Source organism: Zeugodacus cucurbitae, chromosome 3 (assembly GCF_028554725.1).
Source record: "Zeugodacus cucurbitae isolate PBARC_wt_2022May chromosome 3, idZeuCucr1.2, whole genome shotgun sequence".
Taxonomy (NCBI): Eukaryota; Metazoa; Arthropoda; class Insecta; order Diptera; family Tephritidae; genus Zeugodacus; species Zeugodacus cucurbitae.
In genome coordinates this window covers 41,467,630-41,493,547 of record NC_071668.1, presented here as the reverse complement: position 1 = coordinate 41,493,547, position 25,918 = coordinate 41,467,630, and the positions used below count along the sequence as shown (strand labels likewise).

At 37.6% G+C, this 25,918-nt stretch overlaps 2 protein-coding genes across 5 annotated transcripts; one reads left to right on the top strand and one right to left on the bottom strand.

Annotated features, from left to right (window-relative positions):
* Positions 1-395: 395 nt before the first annotated feature.
* On the bottom strand, positions 396-25,883 carry LOC114804921 (uncharacterized). 4 transcript variants are annotated; one of them, XM_054227947.1, is made up of 4 exons: positions 16,727-25,883; positions 16,448-16,662; positions 2,485-2,646; positions 396-2,407 (listed from the first exon to the last, which is right to left on the bottom strand). In XM_054227947.1, the coding sequence occupies exon 4, from the start codon at positions 1,695-1,697 to the stop codon at positions 399-401; it is 1,299 nt and encodes a 432-aa protein (XP_054083922.1). In that variant the 5' UTR covers positions 1,698-2,407; positions 2,485-2,646; positions 16,448-16,662; positions 16,727-25,883; the 3' UTR covers positions 396-398. The 4 variants fall into 4 exon arrangements, with proteins under 4 accessions (XP_054083922.1, XP_054083923.1, XP_054083925.1 ...); XM_054227948.1 differs by lacking the exon at positions 2,485-2,646; XM_054227950.1 differs by lacking the exon at positions 16,448-16,662 and having other exon boundaries at positions 25,568-25,883.
* On the top strand, positions 13,882-15,810 carry LOC128919784 (zinc finger BED domain-containing protein 4-like). Its single transcript, XM_054227951.1, has 2 exons — positions 13,882-15,227; positions 15,296-15,810. Exons 1-2 carry the CDS (start codon positions 14,163-14,165, stop codon positions 15,473-15,475), a joined length of 1,245 nt encoding a protein of 414 aa, XP_054083926.1. The 5' UTR covers positions 13,882-14,162; the 3' UTR covers positions 15,476-15,810.
* Positions 25,884-25,918: the final 35 nt, after the last annotated feature.

The window sequence follows — 25,918 nt, the reverse complement described above, 5'->3', positions numbered from 1 at the left end:
ATAAGTCATAATTTTGTTTTCCATGTCTAATTTGATTCCTTTACTGGCTAGAAAGTCTACTCCAATTATGACTTCGTCGACGATATCTGCCACTATAAAGTTATGTACCACGGCTATTTTTCCTATTCCAATTTCGCACGTTACTTCCCCGAGAACTTGAGCATCATCTCCAGTTGCAGTACGTAACTTTGCACCAGCTAGTGGTTTTACTTCCTCGTTAACTAGATCCGATCGAATTATGGAATGTGTTGCTCCCGTATCCACAGTCAGAATGCGCTTTTTACCATCCACGCATCCACTAACGGTAACGTTGTTCGTATTTCTATTTATTTGAGAGACAGAGATTACAGGGCATTCACTTGAGGGAGCCAGCACGCGCCCTTTCCGACTGGCTCGCTTTAGTTTAACGATTGGGTGCTTTTCAGAGTTGGTTGGTCTTCTTCAGCTTTGCGTTTCCGTCCGGATAGGTAATTGGGTCGATTCGATTCCATATTGCAATTACGTGCAATATGGCCGCCTTTCCCGCAGTTGAAGCATTTAACCACACCATCATTTTTCTTGCGTGTTTCTCCAGATTTCTCCAACATTTTATGCATTTCTTCCAAAAATTTCTTCGTCCAGGCAGGCTCTTCTATTTCTACACGATGAGCTTTAAATGTTCTGTTACTAAGTAAAGAGGCAGTTTCGTGCGTTAGAGCAAAGGACACTGTTTCTGCAAATGTCAATTTTGGGCATGCTAGTGCAGAATAGCGAGTATTCTCGTCTCGTATACCATTAACGAAACTGTGGATTTTTATATCTTCTATATATTCTGCGGACTTATGCGCATAAGCCAAGTGAGCTAACCTTTCCACTTCCGTAGCAAATTCTTGCAGAGACTCACTAGCTTTTTGTTTGCGATTTTGCAGTTCGATTTGAAAAATTTGTCTCCGGTGCTCACTTCCATACCGTCTTTCTACAGCAGCCATCAACGCTTCGTAACTGCTTGACTCGCAATTGGGTATAGTTTGTAGAATTTCCGCAGCAGCCCCTTTTAAAGCCACGAATAATTGGGCAACTTTGTCTTCCGCATTCCATTTATTCGTATCTGCCGTCTTTTCAAATTGGAGTTTGAAAATCTGGAACGGAGTTGTGCCGTCAAATGATGGAGTGTTAACTTTGACAAGTCCTGTCGACACCATTGGTCGGTTTAGTTGCAGGTCACGGAGACGATCTTTCAGTTCTTCCACATCAGCTTTAACTTTATCTTGCTCTTCTGAAATCTTTGTTGACACTTCTGCAATTTGTGAAGTCACCTGTGATATACGTGCGTCCTGTTCCTTCAACTGCATTGATACTTGAGCTGATATCTGCGTTGATAGTTCCGTTATTTGCTCTTTCATTTGGTCCTTTATTTGTTGGGACAACTTTGTTGTTAAGCGTGTGTCCTGCGCCTGGAACTGTGACGATATTGCAGACAAAAGTTTGTTCATGTCCAGTACCCCTGATGAACATGGAATCTCTTCCTTTTCCTCAATTTTTGTTGTTGATTCCTCTAACAACGATTCAAAAACAAATTCGTCCACGTTGATGTTTTCTTCTTCCATCGCCTCTCGCAGACGAGCTTGTAACTCAGCTTTCAACCCATTCGTTGCTAGGCCTCGTTGTTCCAACTCCTTTTTGAGTTGCGGTATCTTTAAATCGTTGAACTTAACCATTATCTCCTATGGAATTTTATTTGTCAATCCCACTTCTGACACCAATTGTAACGGATTTCAAAAATCTATCGTTTACTCTTAACTCTACCTTGAGTTCGATCACTGGATTGTCAAATAAAAGTCACTGTTTAATGGTTATACACTTATCTTTATTTCTAATTTAACAAACTTAACACTTTATTACTCGTTGTACAAGTTTACAACTTCTTACTTCTAATATCTTGCACTTTACTCGGCAACTCTCTAATTAGAACTGTGTCTTGCTGCCAGTCCGGCAGCCCTTATATACCCGATTGTTAGCAAGTTATCGTCACTCGAACATTCTGGCAACGACGAATATCGATGTCTGGATAAATCTGGTAAGTTATCGATTTCGTTGTTGATTCTAGTTTATTCTAGCATACATATTCGTCACAATATATTTATGAGCACTCTGTACCGGCGAAACTCTCGGTGAACGGCCAGTGAGCGATACTGGCACTGGCGAGACTTTCTATGAACGTTTCTATGCGATTCTTTAGGGCGAATTCACAAAAGTAGTCGAAACTCTTGTGTACATAGTACATATAAATTTTGATAAAAAATTGATAATATCGGACATTTTTTTTTTTTTAATTTAGTATTTCACAAAACATTTATGTACATATAATAGCTGCAGCATTAACGTCATTTACTCCATGAGTTAGATCAGATGTGAAGAAAATACTTTCCTGAAAAGAAATGTAATGAAAGTACATGAAAATGGAAATTTTGACAATGTGTTAGAGTTTCAGCATTCATGACTTACTGGGCATATACTATTGCGAGCAACCATCATCGTCTAATTTCGTCAGTCAGGCTCAAAGTGGTTGCAGTTAGCAACTCGAAAAAGAAGACATACACAAAAATTTGATGTAGAGAAGCTGAAAGACGATTTATCTGCCGAAACAGAAAACACCCTGACTAATGCCTGGAAAAAGATAAAACAAATTTTCCTAAAAGCAGCGGAATATTGTATGGATTCAGAGCATTAAAAAACAACAAAGCTTCTGTGCCGGATAACATCAACCCAGAACTCCTAAAAGCTAATCTTCAGTCGACCGCGCGGATACTGCTTCCTCTACTCCAAAATTTGGGCCTCAGAAAAGATACCAGACGAGATGAAGGAAGACATTACAACTCTTCTTCCGAAGAAGAGGAATTTATCAGAATGTAAAAATTTGAGAGGAGATGTGATTTGGAGAGCTCGAGTATGAAGATGAGTTCCGTAAATTTTAATTTACCCAATAAAACAGCTGTATGCAATTTGTTCTTGGATTTGGTGATGCGTTAAGCGTGTGCGGCTAACAGAGGAATATCTTGGGGCGATTTCATTTATTTTAAACCTTGAAACTGTTAATGATCTCTCCACACAAACGAGACTTCAGTATAGCGTGCATCAATACAACCGAAACGCCAAGATTAAAGATCGCTGGCACATGTCTCGGGGAAGTTCATATTTTTTAGAGATTTTAAAGATCTTTATGAATTGAACCTATAAGCGCTTATTGCTTCTTATAGCTAAATGTGCCATTTTCGTGACCATGACTGTATATAACTTTTTACCTATTTTACTTGTACCTATTTATACGTACAGGGAATAATATAATATTAATAAATAAAAAAATATAAGAAGTGGAAGTACGCAATTAAATTTCTTAACTGCGACTTCCGAGAACTGCAGAACATTGATACCTGTTGCTATCATCGAAAGCAATAGCGAAAGAAATCAAAATCGGCAAACAGTCGAGTACGGGCTTTTTCGGTAATGCAAACTGTGAAAAAAGAAAATCTGGCTTCTGCAGCAAAATTGAAAGTTCGAAAAAGCAACTCTGTCACAGCTGTTGCACAAAACTCGCATCATAGAAATATTGGTTGCAGTTCATTTTGGCGTAAAATTCAAATGGACCGGTTTGGTTATTTAAAGTTATAACGTTTAATAAAGATACATTTTGTGTAAATTTTAACTATTTATTTAATTCAATTTGTATTTGATTAATAAAATAATATTTATAATCAATGCTAGTATGTCGTTGTAAGTAGTGATTTTTATAAATTTGTGTGATGTGCTACAATTCGTTTTCACATGAAATTGTCATTGAAAACGTGATGGCATGTGCTGAATTTCACTGTTCTGTTTTAGTTTTCGAACATCAAATCTAATGATTTAACATGTGCCAGAAATCGAAATAGTCATATTTTTTCCGTTTTGAAATCGGTCGACTATATGTACGCGAACCATGTATATGATTTTGAAAAATTTCGATGATTTGGTTATTAAGGCATATTTAGTTCAGTTTTTATAGTTTATTTGCTATATTTAATAAATAAAACATACTAAAACTTATATTGTTCAAATAAAATTATTTTTCATTTGCTCCCTTATATTTGCCGAACCAGTATGAAAACGGCTGATGGACGGTTCATCTTGAATATTTTTTCCATCAAGCTCTTTTGTTAGTGAGAGTCCGGCTGGATATGGAAGGAAAATTTTCTGCAGGGCGAAAAAAGAAGTAATTTCAATGGGGCCAAGTTCTTCAAAAATCAGAAAGTTCAGCCGGACTTTAATCAAACAAGGGAACCGATTTCTCCCAAGTATCTGAATTTATTGTCCACCTACTTCTCCAACCTGCTGAATGGCAGTGAGAGTACAACACCAGGAGATGACGAACCCGATCCCCCAATCGATGACGATGGAACAGATGTTCCATTACCCGACCATGAAGAAATTCGAATAGCAATTACCCGCCTGAAGAACAACAAAGCGGCAGGGGCCGATAGATTACCGGCAGAGCTATTCAACTACGGCGGCGAAGAACTGATAAGGTGCATGCATCAGCTTCTTTGCAGAATATGGTCGGAAGAAAGCATGCCTGACGATTGGAATCTCAGTGTGCTCTGCCATTAAAATCCATCCATCCATCCATCCATTAAAAGGGAGATCCCACAATCTGCGCCAATTACCGTGGAATCAGCCTCCTAAATATCGCATACAAGGTTCTATCGAGCGTACTGTGTGAAAGACTAAAGCCCACCGTCAACAAACTGATTGGACCTTATCAGTGTGGCTTTAGACCTGGAAAATCGACAACTGACCAGATATTCACCATGCGCCAAATCTTGGAGAAGACCCGTAAAAAGAGGATCGACACGCACCACCTTTTTGTCGATTTTAAAGCTGCTTTCGACAGCACGAAACGGAGCTGCCTTTACGCCGCGTTGTCTGAATTTGGTATCCCCGCAAAACTAATACGGCTGTGTAAGTTGACGTTGAGCAACACCAAAAGCTCCGTCATGATTGGGAAAGACCCCTCCGAGCCGTTCGATACCAAACGAGGTTTCAGACAAGGTGACTCACTATCGTGCGACTTCTTTAACCTGATGCTGGAAAAAATTATAAGAGCTGCAGAGCTAAATAGAGAAGGTACAATCTTCTACAAGAGTGTACAGCTCCTGGCGTACGCCGATGATATTGATATCATCGGAAGCAACAACCGAGCCGTTTGTTCTGCTTTTTCCCGCATGGATAAGGAGGCGAAGCGAATGGGTCTGGAGGTGAATGAGGACAAGACGAAATATCTCCTGTCATCAAGCAAACAGTCGGCGCATTCGCGTCTTGGCTCCCACGTCACTGTTGACAGTCATAACTTCGAGGTCGTAGATAATTTCGTATACCTGGGAACCAGCATCAACAATACGAACAATGTCAGCCTCGAAATCCAGCGCAGAATAACTCTTGCCAACAGGTGCTACTTTGGACTGAGTAGGCAATTGAACAGTAAAGTCCTCTCTCGACGAACCAAAATTAAATTCTACAAGTCGCTTATCATTGCCGTACTGCTTTACGGAGCAGAAGCTTGGACGATGTCAACATCAGATGAGACGACGCTAGGAGTTTTCGAGAGGAAAATTTTGCGCAAGATTTATGGTCCTCAGAACATTGGCAACGGCGAATACCGCAGACGATGGAACGATGAGCTGTACGAGTTATACGACGACATTGACATAGTTCAGCGAATAAAAAGACAGCGGCTACGCTGGCTAGGTCATGTTGTCCGAATGGACGAAAACACTCCAGCCCTGAAAGTGTTCTATGCAGTACCCGCCGGAGGAAGCCGAGGAAGGGGAAAGCCTCCACTCCGTTGGAGGGACCAGGTGGAGAGCGACCTGGTTACACTTGGGATCTCCAACTGGCGCCGAACTGCGAAGGAGAAAGAGAGGTGGCGCACTATCGTCGATTCGGCTATAACCGGCTAAACGGTTCAACGCCAATCACATACATACTTATGTATAAACGCATCAAACAGCAGAATCACCGTAACGCTACTATATGGACATTTTTTAACGAATTTTATGCAGTATATGGTGTAAATTTAATTCATTCACTAGTAAGTATCCTGCAATAGTCGCTCCAAAATACATTCAAGGAAACATTAGCGGTAACGGAGGATAATTTGTGCGATTCACCCAATGCTGGCGCTAAGAAAAGAAAAGTGGATTCAATCAATGAAATACTTCAATTTTTAAAATATGTAGAAGAAACGTCACGACGAAGTGATGGAGCTCAAAAGAAAAAAAGTCGACATTGAGTTTAAAAATGCCGAAAGCCTGCTCTATGTGGACTCTTGTTGAGCTAAGATAATAAATAAATTTTTTCTGTTCCCGGTTGAGATTTCCGTTGTCTCTATATGGAGTCATTAGGAACCTTGAAACAGGTAAGGAGAGTCGCCTAAAATAACTGAATTCTCCGACAGCTTTAACTTGACCAGTAGTTATAGCTTTGAATATTGGGCTATTTTTCCATACTTTCGCGCAATGGCAACACCAAAAAATGAAATTTATTGTCACATATGGCCTACAAGATAATATTTTCCACATAATTTCATCCTTTAACGCTAAACAAATAATATCCACGATGCCAGAAAATATTTTATGTGCTGTTGTTTAGATATCTGAAAGCGGTCACTTAATTGCCGGAATGTTTGAATGGTATTTCCCAACCTCCACAATATGTAAGCAGTTTTCTAAATAGTATGAAATACGGCGATTACTAGTGCAAAATGGTTAAATGGCTACATTCAATTCTTGTGTTAAAATTTTTGAGTTTGTATTTTATAAATTCACGAATTTTCTTTATAAAACCATAAAGGAGTCACGCCACATTCCGAATAACTTTCTATGACTTGGAAGTATGTAGTTCGCTACTTTTAGAATCATCCATTTAAATTTAAAGTTTTTCGCCAACAATAACTTCCTCATTTTTGAACGTTTCATCCTATTTGCGTGTCTTTTTAAGAGAAAGCGTTATATTTTATTTTCCAACTCATCAAAAATAGTACAAATTAAAAATATTTCGCTCAAATTTATTTATTTTATTTATTTTTTTAATTCAAAAATGCAAATATTTCGATGCCCAGTTTCGAATAAGTATCATGCAACAGCATCAGCCGGCTCATTCTTTTGAAGCATTCAAGGTGTACGGACGAGCTTTTTAATTCGCTCCGTGAATTCTGATTTTTATGAAAGTAAACAAACGTAAAGTAAATAGCATCGGTTAAATTGCCAACAAACAATCAATTTAAAAAACAGTGCACAAAAATTATCAATAATAAACATAAACAAATAGTGCACAAAAAAAATAAAACAAACAATAATGAGTGTTGCTCAGCCTCACCAGCAAAGCCGTAGGCATTCCTTAAATGCCTACTTCAGCTTTGTGGAGCCAACACAAACAACTCCTGCCAACAAAAAAAGCAACAGCGGTGGTGAGTCATCGCAACGATCAGTAGAAATGGAATCGAAGCAAAGGACGCAGTCAGCAGAAGCAGCCATAAACAGCAATAGCACAACAAAAAATGCGCTGATAGCGATAAGTATGCAGGTACCAGCAAACACCCGGACAACGAAGGAAAACAAAAAGAAAGGTAAGAATGTACAATGCAAGAAAGGACCATCAATTCAGACTGGTATTGACCGCTACATAAATATAAAAAGCAAATCTAGTCCAATTAAAAAATTTCAAGCAGGCATGACAAATGGTAAAAACCAAGAAATTTTAAATGGCAATATATTTGCCTTACTGAGCAAAGAACCGATGCGAAGGGTACCACTGCACATTGGTTTGGCTTGTATGAAGGCGCGGTCATAAATACTTCCCGTTGAGATATCGTTATGAAATTTTCACCAAAAATCTAGAAACATATTTTGAATATTTAAAAAAAAATTGGCCCCATCGGACTACTATGTCCTATAGCTCACATAGAACAGTAATTGCTGTTATATGGCAATGATGCGCAAAAATACTTCTCATGGTCATAGTTGGAGAAAACTTACAGTAAGGCATTGTAAAAAAATGTAGGGAAGCGATAAACGACGCTTTTCGCAGAGCCCCACACAAACCCGGGACTATTGACTTCGTTAAAGTCAAGGAAAAATTCAAAAAAGGACACCAATTGTTTCTAAAATGTTTGGAATCAATAAATGACACCACGAAATGACCCAAGAACATCGCGGAGCCGTTCTTTTGGCAAATTTAGTCGATGCGACCTGACCAGTTGAGTAATTCAACCGCACTATCATATAACGAGCGTTACTCGATTATACTACCCTATAGCAGTCGATTGATAAAACTACTCACCCAATTTACCCACTCAAGTAGCCAACATGATGACCCAAGTCTTACGACTCATACGGATGGAGATTTGGAGAAATGTGAAATCCACCCAACAACGACATCGTGATCGCACAGACTGTCGCACTTCGTTGGACTCTAACCGGTGTTTGTGCGATTTAAACCCAAATATAATCTAAGCCCATTTCTTGATTAACCCATATCAAGACCCTTCATTAATAATTTTCTATTCGCAGACCCTGCAAGGCGGCCGGAATGTTCATGCCAAATGAACACATCCCTGCATTGTCTTCTAAGCTGGTCGAAAGACGAATTAGAGGACAATGCAATAATGATCAACAGCGCCAACATAACCAGCTAATATGACAACAATAAGAAAACAACCCAACAAGAGAGAAGGAAGAAGGAAAACACGGACGGATGGAAAAGGCGGCAAACAGGTTGAATCACCGCATATAACTCAGCACAACAACAACAAGGAGGTAACCCAAAGTACCATCGCGGGATTCCCCACCCAAGCAAAGGTTATATTTATAATTATTGCTTACAATTAATACATAATTACGAATTGCACAAAATACAATTTAATCCACTCGTTTGTAAACTAACACACACAAATTGTATATTATTTATACCCCACGCACCCAAATAATATCTATACTAATATTATAAAGAGGAAAAGTTTATTTTTTTGTTTTATTGTCTCGAATAGGCTCTGAAACTACTGAACCGATTTGAAAAATTCTTTCACCGTTGGAATGCTATACTATCCCTGATTGACATAGGCTATATTTAGTTTAAAAAAAAAAAATAGGGTTCCTTACCAAAACTCCGACTATGTAAAAAAAATACCAACAAACTGTCTTTAATCGCGAATGCTGCGAAAACGATTGAAGATATAACAAAGTGATGTACTACAATTTTGTAGAACTTATCAATATCTACAAAAAACTATTATAGTTTTGTCACTATAAGCAATTTTATATAAAAAAAAAATTAATAAAAGTACCACTACTTGAAATGGCTCTTTATTTGTACCTTAGTATTAATCCTTATCGAAATAAATGATTTATTATTTAAGATCGCTTCAAAACCTTTATATAACTTTTTGAACAATTAGATTCTGACATTCCATTCAAAAGATATCACGAGTTAAAAATTTTGAAAAGCCGCTCGGCGGCTAACTATGCGTTGTATGTAGAGTTGTAGGCGTCACTCGGGCACGGTGGTACGGGAGGGGGTTAATATCACTCGCGCGGTCGATTCCCTACTGATCCTGCGCGGAATTTAAAAAATTGATAATAATATAATATAAAAATGAATAGCTGTTCGTTTGTGCCGCAAAAAAAAAACGAGAACGGCCAAACCGATCTGGCTAATTTTAGTCTTGAAATATTCCTGGAAGGCCATAAAAAGATTAGAAAGTGAGTAAATATGGAACAATTGCGAGGAAGATAATAATAAGAGAATTTTATTCGAGTTGAGAAGAAAAATATAAAAAGAGAAAACAAAAAAAAATAATATTTTGAAGGTTATCAATGTTGCTTTGTTAAAATATTTGTGTTATTGTTCAATTGTATAAGATTGTGTCGATAGCCCAAAACAATTTGTAACAAATTAGGAAAGGCTAAGTTCGGGTCCAACAGAACATTTTATACTCTCGCAATTTATTGATGTAATTTTATTAAGATAACACACAATTTGACCTATATATTCGGCATAAAGTCCAATAGAAAATCATCATATATAGTATATGAGGGCTGATGTAATTCCAGAACCAATTTCACTCATTTTCACCACCAAGGTTAACGGGTATAGGGGCAACTTGGCACCTGTTAGTTGCCAGTCGGCAAAATCGCCAAAAATAGCGCTTTAACGAAGATTTTCCAAATATTCAAGATATAATTCGCTGGAGGTACTGCACAGGACTTTAAAAGATCTTGATTGTCGATGAACGTTTTTGGTGGAGCCAGGATTCTGTTAGCAGGTGATTTACGCCAGACTCTTCCAATTATTCCTGGATCAACTGTTACGGGCTAATCGCAAGCCTAAAATCATTTAATTTGTGGCGACACATAAATAATCGCCAATTAAAAACTAACATATGAGTGTTTTTGCAACAATATCAAATTGTGAATGTATAAACAGTTGGCAGTTGACACCTCGATGGATTAATAGCATTTCCAACAGATTTCTGTCACTCGAAAGAGAAGTTTTCTTGACATGAAACCTCAATATGATAACCATAAATGACTTATTGAATGACCTATATTGGTGTTAAAAAAAATATCGATGATCTTAATGCGACAATTTAGAATTTCGGTCCAAGAGAGTTGACACAGCTACAAACCAGGCTGACGTAGTCAATTATCCCAAACTATTTAAAATTGCCTGTACTATCACCACTAACTTTGCAATTAAAAGTAGTGTGAGTTGTTATCATGCTGCGTAACATAAATCAACCTCGAGTAATCAATATCGTCGCCGAAGCCAAGATTGGACCAAATTCATTTAATGTATATCTTAGCCACAAAATGGCCGGGTCTGCTAGTATGATATAAATAGAGATGCAAACATCGTGAAATGAAACAACTTAAGATATCAACTTAAGACGTACTACATTTCATTTATTTATGCTTCTGCTTCTCATTCCTTTGCTTTTCACACTAAATTTAAAATAAGTTAAAAAAGTTCAAAAATATATCGATGGTTCGATGTATCGATGTTTCTTCAAAACCCATCGAAATCGAAAACATCTGCCATTAAAACATTGATTGGTAGGGGTAATAGCCGAGAAACATTTTTTCTTCAACCTTCCGTCCCTGTAATTGTAGATAAATTTGACAGCTTACATTTTACCTTTTGGTGGACCAAATGTTTATTCTGGTTTTAAATATTAAACGAGTATTCTGTTTCACACTCATCCGAAGATTCTGTTGTATCAGCGCGATTCTCTGAATTGTTTATGAAACAAGAGAAAGAGTTTCTTTTAGCCATAGCATGTTTAAAATGCAGTAATTTTTATATATTGATGCATCGACGTTTTTAGATTCGAGACATCGATGGCTAAAATCGATGCTTTTTGACGAAAACATCGATGTTGAAAAACATCGATACATCGTTTGCATCCCTAGATATAAAACACTTATTTCACTAAAAAAACAAATCACGTTAGTGTTTATTAATTTTATAAGTTACCAGAACAAATTTAAGTTCGTAGTTGCTACGAAGCTTTTCAAACAAATTTTGATGTGCTTTAAAAGATGCAGGTGTTCATGCATTTAACTTTATTTTTAGAAAGTACCGTTAGAAATTTAGGAAAACTCGGTTTGCAAATAGGAAGTTTAGACAATTTAGAGGACATCTGTATACATTTTGACAAAAAATCGAGAGATTAATTTTTTGATTTTTGGCCTATGGCGGAACCACTGTGCACTGCAGCAGTGAATGCCAAACCAAAGATAAATTTGACAGCTTACATTTCACCTTTTGGTGGACCAAATGTTTATTCTGGTTCCAAATATTAATCGAGTATTCTGTTTCACACTCATCCGAAGATTCTGTTGTATCAGCGCGATTCTTTGAATTTTTTATGAAACAAAAGAAAGTGTTTCTTTTAGCCATAGCATGTTTAAAATGCAGTAATTTTTATATATCGATGCATCGACGTTTTTAGATTCGAGACATCGATGGCTAAAATCGATGCTTTTTGACGAAAACATCGATACATCGTTTGCATCTCTAGATATAAAACACTTATTTCACTAAAAAAACAAATCACGTTAGTGTTTATTAATTTTACAAGTTACCAGAACAAATTTAAGTTCGTAGTTGCTACGAAGCTTTTCAAACAAATTTTGATGTGCTTTAAAAGATGCAGGTGTTCATGCATTTAACTTTATTTTTAGAAAGTACCGTTAGAAATTTAGGAAAACCCGGTTTGCAAATAGGAAGTTTAGACAATTTAGAGGACATCTGTATACATTTTGACAAAAAATCGAGAGATTAATTTTTTGATTTTTGGCCTATGGCGGAACCACTGTGCACTGCAGCAGTGAATGCCAAACCTTCTCCAATCTATTTGCGTGAGCGTAGCTCAAATCCGCTTGACTCTAAATTAAGCATTTTAATAGGCACAAAGAACTTTCATATAGTGCCTTTAAAAAAGGTAACATAGCTGAAACAAAAATTCTAACGTACACTGAAAAAAGTTTCATGGATGTTGTGAAATACTTATCAAATAATAACAATAATTACTACTCTTACCAATTGAAGAGCTTTAAAGGCCTAGTGGTATTCATAAAAGGTATAGAGTCTTCGGTAGACTCTAACGACGTTAAAGAAGCTCTGGAAGAAGGTGGTTTTAGTATTAAATCAGTAGTAAATATTCTTAATAGAAATAAAGTCCCACAACCAATGTTCAAAATAGAAATGATGCCAAAAGAAAAATGAAACACATCCAATTTACAATTAAAAATATTTGCTCCATCGCAGAAATACCATCGAGGAACCACATACAAGAAATGGTCCGGTACAATGCGCCAACTGCTAAGAGTATGGGCACACGAAAACAAATTGTCTATGTGGTGATCTGCATCCTACATCAAAATGTACTCTTAAAAAAGAGGATTTAAATAAAAAAATTAATAATTGTGGTGGAAATCGCACTGCGAACTGTAGGGGTTGCCCGGTATACAAAGACTTAAAAACGAAATTGTCTGTTGGAATTCAAACACGCCGTAATCAAATGTCAAATACAGTTCTTTTCAGTGTTTAAAAAACTGCAGTCGAAGTAGCAGAAGTCGCAATATTTTTGCTTTTCACTGCTTCGACTGCGAGCGACTTCTTAAAATGAACAGTTACTTCTGCTTTTGCTTCTGAAGAAAACTGAAGTCGCAGTCGAAGCAAAAGCAGAAAACGATCGCCGACGAAAAGCGAATCAGCAGCAGCAGTCGCCGTTTGAAAAGTTTTGATTTTGCTTTGCTGCTGCTTTGGCTAAGCAACGCAAGTCGAAGCAACAACAACTGCTCGACTTCTGCAAGTCGCCAGCAGCAGCAGTCGCCGTTTGAAAATTTTTGATTTTTCTTTGCTGCTGCTTTCCATTCTGCAAATTGATCAAGATCGATACAGGAGCTTAATTGTTTAACTATGGCGCAAAGTGATATTTGGATGTATTTCGAGAATAGTGTTGATGAAGGCATAGCTACATGTAAAACATGTAAAAATAAGTTAAAGAATATCAAATTTATAAACTCATTTACTTAATTTACACAAAATAAATTTAAATGCTGCAAGTGTTGAACAGTTAGAAACGTCGTCGACGTCAAATCCCTCCATAACATTAAAAAAAACTATTAGAAAAAATAAAAATTGAAGTGAATAAAAAACAATTGCTGAGGTCATATATTGGGTTGGTGACAGAAGACAGCATTCCTTTCAATGTCTTAAATTCGGAAAATATGCGAAATATCGTTGACCCAATTTGTGATGGACTTAAAGCCGCTGACGGGAAAAAAATTACGTTAAATTACAGTGGCAAACAATGTAAAAGCGCATATAACCACTGAAGTGGCAAATAAATTAAAAATAATTTAAAAATAGACAGTGCCACGCGGCTGGCAAGAAACATTTTTGGCATAAGTGCTCAATATATTAGTTCAGCTCAAATAAAATCCCTTATATTGGGCACGGTAGAGCTTAAAGGTGTTGGATCGAGCACAGCCAAAAATCTCGCCGCTGAAGTGCTAAAAGTCCTAAATAAATACAATATAAACTTAAGCCAAATAGTGTCAATTACATCTGACAATGGTGCCAACATGCTTAAGACAACAAATATATTATCATTTGTTTTCGATGAAAATCTTGGCGAGGACGACGAATATTGTTCAAACGATGAATATTTAAAAATAATTGAAAATATTGAAAAAGTGCCAAACGTGTTAATAGGGAATATTCAAGTTTGTCGTTGTGCTGCACATACAGCTCAACTGGTTGCTCTCGATGTTACCAAATCGTCGGATATGTTGAAATACCTATTTAATTGTCGCAACATGACGAAATTTATAAGAAAAGCTTCAAATGGATTTCGCGAAATATTCGAGCTGAAACTGCTAAAAATGCCGCAACTAGATTGTCCGACCAGATGGGGATCCACATACACGATGCTAAAGGATTTGTTAGTGGCTAAAGATGAATTAACTGAAATTGAGTCAACTGAAAACAAAATCGAAGAATACAATTTTGAAGTGGATGCATCGTTGTGGGATTTTATTGAAAACTATTGCTTAGTTTTCAGTCCATTGCAGAAAACAATAAAAAAATTTCAAGAAGAGCAACTGCATTATGGAAATTTTTACGCCCAATGGCTAAAATTAAAAATTTGCACAGAAAAAGTTGTAAATGATGCAACTCACGATATGACAAGAACGATTGGCGAAAAGATTCTGAGCTCTATAGAAAGGCGATCGAAAATATTATTAAATAAAAAATTTCTCATTTCGTGTTTATTTTTGGATCCTCGTTTCCAACATACACTAACACCACAACAAAAAAATGATGCAGTGAATCATTTGAAATCGATATGGGACAGAATAAACGACATAAATTCTACTGGACAGTTATGCTCAACCCCGAATTCGGGCTCACATCAATCTGTGAACCATTTTTTTGATGAAGAAGATGAATTGTTAAACGCTTACTTAGAGCAAGGGATCCAAACGGAAGTCAGTAGTACATTCGACGTATACTCAAAGATTGACAATCTTCAACTTCCTTTCCAAAGAATCGATGCAGACGTTCTCACATTTTGGAAAGGAAAGCAGTGCACTGACCAGGAGCTATATGCACTAAGTAATGTTTGCTTTGCTGTACCACCAACTCAGGTAGATATATACAAATGTTTTAATACATTAATGTTCACAGTTTCATAAATACAAATGTTTTCTAACAGGTGACGTTTGAACGAGCATTTTCGACGTTAAGACTTGTACTTACTGATTACCGAAATCGACTAAGTCAGGAAGTACTAGAGAATATACTGCTGGTCAAATTGAATCCAAGCTTTCTGGCCTCAGCGATTGACAACTTATCTCTTTTTCAAGATGACGAAGATTTTGAAAATTTATTTTGAAAAATATTGTATTTTATGAAAAAAATGAATTAAAAAAAAAAAACAAACAAATTGTCAAACTGTTTAATTTATTAGGATATAGGGGAACAACAAACAGCATAAGCAGCAAAGTAAATCTCGACAGCAGTCGCGAATCGAAAGCAGCAGCAAAGCAAAATCAAAACTTTTCAAACGGCGACTGCTGCTGCTGGCGACTTGCAGAAGTCGAGCAGTTGCTGCTGCTTCGACTTGCGTTGCTTAGCGAAAGCAGCAGCAAAGCAAAATCAAAACTTTTCAAACGGCGACTGCTGCTGCTGATTTGCTTTTCGTCGGCGATCGTTTTTTGCTTTTGCTTTGACTGTGACTTCTGTTTTTTTCAGAAGCAGAAGCAGAAGCAAAATCACATGAAATGAAACTTGCTGCAGTTTTTTAAACACTGGTTCTTTTCGCTTAATTGCACATCAAAATTTTCGTTCAACTAACCGGGGAATAAATTAACAGATACTCCCTTAATTGAACAATTAGATCAATTAAAAGAATCCCATTTAAATGAACAGTTTGTTCAATTACAGGAATCACGCTTACTTGGACTATTTGGTGAATTAAGCTATTACGTGGGAATCAAAATTTTAAAGTTTTTTGTCTTATTAAATACAGTAATCCCCGCTTAAGCCCCTTCTTAACATGCAAGACTGGCACACTTAAGCGGGAAATGCAATTAAATAAATCCCGCTTAAGTACCTCGAGGTACTTACCAAGCTTTTTCTCAAATATTTCGATCTAATATTATTTCTTTTAGAATGAAAGGTTTGCGTACTGGACAAGCTCTGTCCAGGTTGAGAACCTTCCACTCCGAGATCAAAGGTACGATGTCTCTAGATTCCAAGGTAAGGTCGAGGACTTCCTCCCTACCCACAGTCACGAACGTTGGGGAGTTCCCCCTATTGCATATAAATAAGTCAACACTACTAATAAAATCAAAGAGCGACTCACCTCTAACATTTATGTCCGAGCTTCCCCAGACCGTATGTCTTGAGTTAGCATCCGAGCCAATGATGGCGTTGACTCTCCTACGCCTGGCCTCCCAGAGAGCCTCTCTCAATAAAACGGGAGGTGGTTCCACCTCGCCGTCGTGCGGCATATAAGCCGAGATTAGCCAGAGTTCTCCCGCATCACCCTCCAATCTGGTAGTCACAACGTCTCCGTTACTGTAATTGGGTAAAAGGAAAACGTTAAGTTCATTACGGACAAGCATGCAAGCTCTGACTTTACCTGCACAGCTAGCTGTCATTAGCTTGTGGCTTTTCGTCCTTAAACCCGATACACCCTTTCTGCTTAGCCACGGCTCCTGGATTAGGACGACGTCGGCTTCGTCCATTCCTAGACGAAGCAATAAGTTGGCGGATGCCGCCTTTGCGTGTTGGAGATTAATTTGCAGGATCTTCATCCTCCAAACTTTTCTCCAACAATGCGAGTTCCGCTCATTCAGCTCGATCCTCCTCGAACAGTTGACCGAGATTGAAGACGGATCCATTTCCAATACTCGCCGTGTCCGAGTGGGATGAGTCAACATCCATGCCCGTTTGGGCATCAATTCCCTCCTCTCCCGCTCCTGGAGGTAGTGGGACATCAACTTTGGCATCGGTCGGGAAGACCCGAAGCACCACCTTCTCGAAACCCTAGCTGATGACCCCCTTTACGTCGCTGAGAGGACCCAAGGACTCCTCATTCAGAAGTATCAGCGTTTGCTCCTGGCTCCTGGGTTTTCTCTAGCCGAATGACCTTCCAATCTTGAACGGGAAGAGAAGGATTGCAGTAACGCAAACCAAAACCCTCGATCTCACATGAAGTGGGGGGTTCGGCGGGGAGCCACACCCGAGCACGAGGGCGTAGTGGAAGTTCTTCCTTAACCACCGCCTCGAGCTTAGCCCCGTGGATGCCGTAATGCCAACCTGCGCTCTCGCAGCTTGGAGGGGGGCCAGGGTTTCCTCTGATCACCCTCATTAAGACCGCGGATATGGCCACCGCGACCCGCTTCCATTCGTCGTGGGAGATGGCTCCATCTTCCATACTCACATCGCATACCCCAAGCTCAATAGCCCCCGCAAGTTTGGCGATTTCGCTAAACTTCAGGGCCTCTCCAATCCGAGGTTTCTTCCCAAGGGAAGATTCCCCCTCGAACGACCTTTTGTCGTTTAACCTGCGATTGGGTTTCACCCAATCCCACCGGTTTACCATCGCCACCGTCGCTAAGTACCTTCCTAGCCCACTCTAGTGTGCTGGCATGCTGCCCAGGTTTCTGCTCAGCATGCTCGCTACCGTAGCGTTCCAAGATCTTGGCTGCCATGCGGCGGTCCGACTTCAACTTTTTAGACGCCGACACCTGTCTCTTTGCATTAGTTCCGGGCCCCGGAACTCCTGTGAGCTTAGCAGAGGCTCCTTTACTAGTGCTGGCGACTTCGCCTCGCACCCCCGCCATACTAACCGCTGTTTTCGGCAGGCCTCCGCCGACAGCGCCCTTTCGGGGGGTATCCTCACCTGCGAAGGTTTTGTTATTTCACCGCCTTTCGCGGTAAACGGTTCCGTCGCCGCCGACAGTGAACCTCATGGGACACTGTCCGTTTTAAAAGTCGGTTCCGACTTTCCATCTCCCTCTTCCGTTTTTGTTGTTTGTAGTTTGTTCATTATTTAAAAGGGTCCCCACTCAGAGCCGCTATCCATCTCCCGGAAAGGTCGCCTTTAAATGGTCCCAAGGCCAAGGCGACGGTTGACGCACGTCCTTATGGGACAATGCATTCAGAGCCGACCAGCGTAAAGAGGGAGTCTTCTCAACCTGCACCTACCACATCAACTTAATGATGACGGGAGCGGAACGTACTCCGAGGCCTACCAAGGTTTTAACGGGACGGAGGCAATAACCGTTTTTTGGACATTTTATGGAAGATGAGGTGCCAACGGCTAAGCATTTGGAATTTGTATATATAAATTTCACAAAATACTGTATGTATCTTTAATATGCTGAAAGAAATATATGATTGTATACATCAAATAAAATTTTAAATATACATATGTTTTCAACCTCTTAAACCCACCTATCCCCTTAAAGAAAACTACATTGCACTTAAAGTTTTTAAAATATTTGAATATTTTTTACCATTATAGGAAAAAATGCAATAACAATTTAATGTACTAAAAAATCCATTTCTGTACATTTGTACATATATATATTTATTATTCAAATTTATTATTAAACAAGTAAGGAAGGGCTAAGTTCGGGTGTATCCGAACATATTATACTCTCGCAATTCATTTATTTAACTTTATTAATATTATATAATACACAATTTGACCCACATTTACGTCACATATATTGTATAAAGTCCATTGAAAGTTGGAAACCCTAATATTAGGTTAGAAGCACCGCGGTTCTCATATTCGATATATGGGCCTTGACAACCTATGGTCCGATTTCGGCGATTTTTAGAATGGGGCTGCCACACTATAAACGTAGTATTTGTGCAAAGTTCTGCATCGATATCTTCACTAGTCTTTACTTTATATATTGTAAAGTAAACGATTCAGATCGTCTTCGAAAATCTTGTATATAGGAAGTAGCCGTGGTTGTGAAGCGATATTTTCACAACATATCATTGGGATGTAAGGAAACTATTACAAACCAAGTTTCATAGAAATCGGTCGAGTAGTTCCTGAGATATGGTTTTTGACCCATAAGTGGGCGATGCCACGCCCATTTTCCATTTTGTAAAAAAATCTGAGTGCAGCTTCCATATGCCATTCCTTATGTGAAATTTAGTGTTGCTGGCGTTTTTCGTTATTGAGTTAACCCACTTTTAGAAGTTTTCAACATAACCGTTATATGGGAGGTGGGCGTGGTTACAATCCGATTTCCTCCGTTTTTGGACTAAGGTAGTACCTTAGAAACCTTAGAAACGAGTCTAGAAAGTTTTTTTGATATACCTTTAGTAGTTTGCGAGATATGTCCAAAAAACCTAGTTGGGGGCGGGGCCACGCCCACTTCCCCAAAAAAATTACATCCACATATGCCCCTTCATAGTGCGATCCTTCATACCAAATTTTACTTCCATAGCTTTATTTATAGCTTAGTTATGACACTTTAAGTGTTTTCGGTTTTCGCAATTTTGTGGGCGGGGCAGTGGTTCGATTACGCCCATTTTCGAACTTAACCTTCTTTTGGTGCCAAGAAATACGCCTTCCAAGTTTCATCAAGATATCTCAATTTTTACTCAAGTTACAGCTTGCACGGACGGACGGACAGACAGACGGATTTGAACTTTTCTCGTCACCTTGATCATTTTGATATATATAACCCTATATCTAACTCGTTTAGTTTTAGGACTTACAACCAACCGTTATGTGGACAAAACTATAATACTCTCGTAGCAACTTTGTTGCGAGAGTATAAAAATTATACAGTGTTGATCAGAAGGAAAGTTTTTTCAACAATATTATTTGGTGGAATTAACCGGGAAAATTTAGAAGGAAAATGATTTTTGATATACAGTATAAACTCGGTAACTGCAACCCTCGATACACGCAACTTCTCGATTCATGCAACACTATAAAACATAGCATTGTAACCTTTATAAGTACAACTACTCAAAAATATTGATCTCAATAACTGCAACTTTACATCTAAATATGTTTTGCTTCAGTTCTTTTTTTGACGGTTTCTTCTTATGGCATTTTTTTGTTATGTATTCACAAACTGATCGTTATTTTACCGTTGCTCTGCCGACTTTGCTGTTTTTGTGTGAGTGTTAAGAGCAATTGTCAACAAATGACTTTCATTATCAGTTTATTTTGCAACACGCCTGTAGTGTTTTATGTGTAAAAGTCATGGTGGTCACAAAAAAATTAATAAAAATAACAATTAAAGAAAAAACAGAAATTTTGAATAAACTAGAAAGTGGTGTATCGACAAAAGCTCTTAGTATTGATTATAAAGTTCACAAGTTGACAATAACGAGAATAAAGAAGAAAAAAGCTTGTATACTTAAATATGCCACAAATATGGAAGCTGGGCCAGGAAAACGGCAAACCTTAAAATCTTGTCAATACCCAAGAATGGAAAAGGTTCTCTACAAGTGGTTTTTGAAACAAAGGAGTGAAAATGTGCCTATATCCGTCGGTATCGTCAAAGCAAAAGCTCGCAAGCTCCATGAGAAAATAAACAAAAGCCAGGATGATTTCATGCAAGTAATGGTTGGGTATCTAATTTAAAAAGTTATATGGCCTCCGCCACTTGAAAATTTGTGAAGAGGAGCTTTCCAAAAAGACAGCGTCCGTCGGCCCATTTGTAATACGTTTTAGAAATAAAATCAAGGAGCTTGATCTTTCTGCAGAACAAATTTATAATGCCGACGAGTCCGGATTGTTTTTCAGGCAGATACCAGATAAAACGTTGGTGAGCGAGGAATTATCTGCTTCTGGTCGGAAAGTTAGTAAGGAAAGAATAACATTTCTCGCATGCACAAATGATTCGGGTACGCACAAAGTTAAGCTCTTTGTCATTGGAAATGCAAAAAACCCTAGAGCATTCAAATTTCAAAAAATGCCCGTTGTCTACAAGGCTAAAAAGAACTCGTGGATGACTTATTTGTTTTTCGATGAAACCAGCATCATACGCTTGTTCCTGATGAGAGAAATACGAAATGTGTTGAATTTTTGTTTAAAATTTATTTTTATTTTTTATTGTTATAGGTACTCGAATTTCTAGAATCCAAGGGACTTCCCAAAAAAGCCCTATTGGTCTTGGATAATGCCCCGTGTCATCCTAAAGACAATGAGATGAAAAGTGATGATGGAATGATAACCGTTATGTGTCTTCCACCTAACTGTACCGCGATTCTCCAACCAATGGACCAAAAAGTTATTAACTTAACAAAGGGAATTTAATAGGGAATAAAACCACTCATCTGGAAGAAAAAATAAGGAATTCAACTTAAGACATGCTATCTGTCTTCTTGCAGGTTCATGGGGAAAAGTGTCAGCAAGCTCCATTCGCAATGGATGCACTAAAGTGTTGCTTATCAAGAAGTGGATAAAGAAGCCGTAGAAATTGAAAATTCTGATGATAGCGAAGCGAATGTTATTCCACCTCCTAAAATAAAAGGATCAGTTGCTATGCAATCTTTTAACACATGCATTAAGCGGGTTGAGGAAAACGATATTCCAATAAAAGACATTATATTTCTGAAGAAGCTTCGTGAAAGGGCTATAATAAAAACCCTTAATAAGAAGAAAGTGCAGACAACAATACCCGATATGTTTAAAATATAAAATTTTTAATAAAAAAATAAGCTTTCTATATCATAAAACGTTTTCATTTGTCATTTTTCTTGTTATATATATATTTCTATTAGTGGCGATTACCGAGTTCGTACTGTATTATGAACCAACTAAGCGGGAAAATCTACATGTGCTTTCATATGCTATATTTTTTGCCCGATAACACCGTTCAATTAAGCGGGGAAACCAATTAATCATAGGGTCAATTAAACAAAAAGTACTGTATTCCTTCTAACGAAATTATTGAAAACCCTGTCCATATTTCAAAACAATGTATTCTTAAAAATAATGCTACACAAGGGAGCTATGCAAACGTGGTGAAAGGCAACACAACACAAATGCAATTGCCTCAAAACCAACCAAATGGAAACATTGAAACAATTATTTTAAACCTTACCCAATGTATGACACAATTTATATCTACTATGCAAAATATGATTCAAGAGGTCAGAAAACCATCTTACGAATAAAAACAATTTCTTTATACCGGGGTGGAGACTCTACGTTACAAATCACCCAGATGGAAAGACACATGGTGGAACAGCAGTGTTAGTTAGAAAACGACTAAGCCACCACGCATTAGCATCTCATGATACAGGGCAGTTACAAACTACAACAATATCTATAAACAAGTAAGGAAAGGCTAAGTTCGGGTGCAACCGAACATTTTATACTCTCGCAATTTATTTAGAGATTTACCTATATTTTCGGTGAAAAATTACCCTTAGGCACTGAGTTCTTCATGGGGGCCTTGAAAAGTCATGGTCCGATTTTGACAATTTTTCCACAAGTGATCTCACAGCTCAAATACAGTATTTGTGTAAAGTTTTATTTCGCTATCTTTATTGGTTCCTTATGTATACATTATAAAGTGAAAGGATCAGAAGGATTCAAAATTGAGTAATTTGGGAAGTAGGCGTAGTTGTGAACCGATTTCATCCATTTTCCACACGTGCCATCAGGGTGCCAAGAAAATATTATATACCGAATTTCATCTGTCGAGTAGTTCCTGAGATATGGTTTTTGACCCATAAGTAGGCGACGCCACGCCCATTTTCCATTTTGTAAAAAAATCTCAGTGCAGCTTCCTTCTGCCATTTCTTGTGTAAAATTTTGGTGTTTCTGACGTTTCTCGTTAGTGAGTTAACGCACTTTTAGTAATTTTCAACCAAACTTTTGTATGGGAGGTGAGCGTGGTTATTATCCGATTTCTTTCATTTTTGGACTGTATAAGGAAACGGCTAAAAGAAACGACTGCAGAAAGTTTGGTTTATATAGCTTTATTGGTATGCAAGATATATACAAAAAACCTATTTGGGGGCGGGGTCACACCCACTTTTCTAAAAAAATTACATTCAAATGTGCCCCTCTCTAATGCGATCCCATGTTCCAAATTTTATTTTCATACCTTTATTTATGGCTTAGTTATAGCTCTTAATGTGTTTTTGGTTATCGCTATTTTGTGGGCGTGGCAGTGGTCCGATTCCGCACATTTTCGAACTTAACCTTCTTATGGTGCCAAGGAATACGTGTTCTAAGTTTCATTAAGATATCTCAATTTTTACTCAAGTTACAGTTTGCACGGACGGACAGACAGACATCCGGATTTGAACTTTACTCGTCACCCTGATCACTTTGGTATATATAACCCTATATCTAACTCGTTTAGTTTTAGGACTTACAAACAACCGTTATGTGGACAAAACTATAATACTCTCTTTAGCAACTTTTGTTGCGAGAGTATAAAAATCGTTGCGAGGACTTAAACCTGACGGCTATATACAGTCCACCTCGTTTTAGAATTACAAATACCGAATTTAAAGACTTTTTTGGAAAGCTAGGCCATAGATTTCTAGCAGGTGGAGATTACAATGCAAAACATATGTATTGGGGCCCACGACCGAAAGGAAGATAGCTGTATCACACTATTAAAAATAGGCACAATAACCTTGATGTAATATCTCCTGGTTGGACTAGTGATCGTAACAAAATACCAGATTTAGTTGATTCTGCTGTAATCAAAAATATAGATAAATCGCTCAAACAGTGGATACATACCTATCTTATAAGACTTCAACTTCTAAAATTATTAGCATCATAAAAGAACTTAATCCAAAAAGTCGCCAAGACATGATAATATCACCATCAAATATTGCTGTAGAGGTGCTCTCTTTGCTCTTGAATGCAATTCTTAGTTTTGGATACTATTCAATTTCGTGGAAAAAGTCGCAGATTATCCTGATAGATAAACCTGGAAAGTCTTGACACAGCCGTCTTCATATATACCAATCAGTCTTCTACCCTGCCTTTCTAAAATATTTGAAAAGGTGCTACTATCAAAGATGTCTCCTTTTCTCTACGAAAATAATGTAATACCAACACACAAATTCGGGTTTCGTGCAAAACATAGTACAATAGAACAAGTAAACAGAATTACTAATGAAATAAGAAAAGCATTCGAGCACAGAGAGTACTGCTCAGCTATATTTCTAGACGTAGCTCAGGCGTTTGATAAAGTGTGGCATGAAGGCTTTATATAAGACTAAAAACATTCTACCTTTAGAATTGTATAAAATATTGGAGTATTGTCTAAAAAATAGACAATTTATGGTTAAAGTAGGAGATTTCATATCTGATGAATGACAGATAAGGGCTGGAGTACCACAGGGCAGTGTTTTAGGCCCAACTCTATACATCATATATTCAGCTGATCTTCCAACTGCTAATAATGTTTTGACATCAACTTTCGCTGATGGCCCAGCTTTAGTGAGCCGTAACAAATGCCACATTATAGCATCAAGAATACTTAAGATCTGTCGAAGAATGGCTAGCCAACTGGCGTATAAATGTGAATGAGCAAAAATGTTAGCATTTTACATTTTCGCTAATACCAAAAAGGTGTCCGGGAGTAAAAATGAACAATATTCTAGTACCTCAAGCGAACTAAGTTACCTATCTTGGTATTCATCTAGATAGAAGGTTTACGTGGAGAAAACATACATATAACTAGTAAAATAACATGCATGAAGATAAGAGCTGCAAACTTAAAATGGCTTTTAAATAAAAACTCTAAACTTAAACTAGACAGCAAAGTGCTTTTATACACTGCGGTCATAAAGCCGATTTGGATGTATGGCATTCAACTGTGGGGACGACCAGTGCAACTAATATTGATATAATACAAAGCTTCCAATCGAAAATGCTTAGATCAATCACGTCCTCACCAATGAAAATATCCATAAAGATCTTGGTATCCCTATGGTAAAGAATGAAGTAGAGGACACCAGATTGAAATATATATCTAAACTCCGTGATCACCCAAAACCCATTGGCTAATGCTTTAGTACATTCCTGCGATCAAACACGCCTAAAAAGAAGTGATATGCCTGCATACTAAAGACGCAACGTTTCACCAATACAGCTCAATCACTTGTTTGAGCTTGTCTAATTTTTAAATAGATTTAAGATTTTATAACATATTGTTAGGCTTAAAAAAGCAGATCCAATAAATAAAGAAATATTGAAAAAAATCAACCGGCATAACACGAGATGAGCAAACTGACAAAGTTCCCAGAAATTTTTAAAAGTCGACACTTGCTGCTGCTACGACTAATGATCATGATCGGGGTTTTTTCTGAAGCAAAAGCAAATGATATACATATACATTCAATAACTTTATTTTTTGTTATTCCTGGTATTTTATGCCGAATATATGGGTCGAAATTCGCGTTATCTTGATGGAAGTAAATAAATAAATTGTGAAAGTATAAAATGTTCACTTACACCCGAACTTCCTTATTTGTTTTTTATTTAGTAGAAAATGTATCCTTAATAATCACTAATAGTTTTAGAATTGTAGTTTACAAATACACAAAGCAGTTGTATTTTAATTTGAAAAATTATAGTATCAGATTTGTACTACTTTATTTACACAATGTATTAGTAAAGTACCAAATATAAATTTGTTAAAGTGATATTCAACAAAAACTATATTGGTTATCATTAAATATTATGATATTTTTCCATTTCTAAAGTCTAAAGATCGCTTCATATTTTAAAGCACAATGTTTTTGGGTCAGGTTTTCAGAGCCAGTTTAAACAGATACACCAATACTGTGACCGAGTGACGTTTGA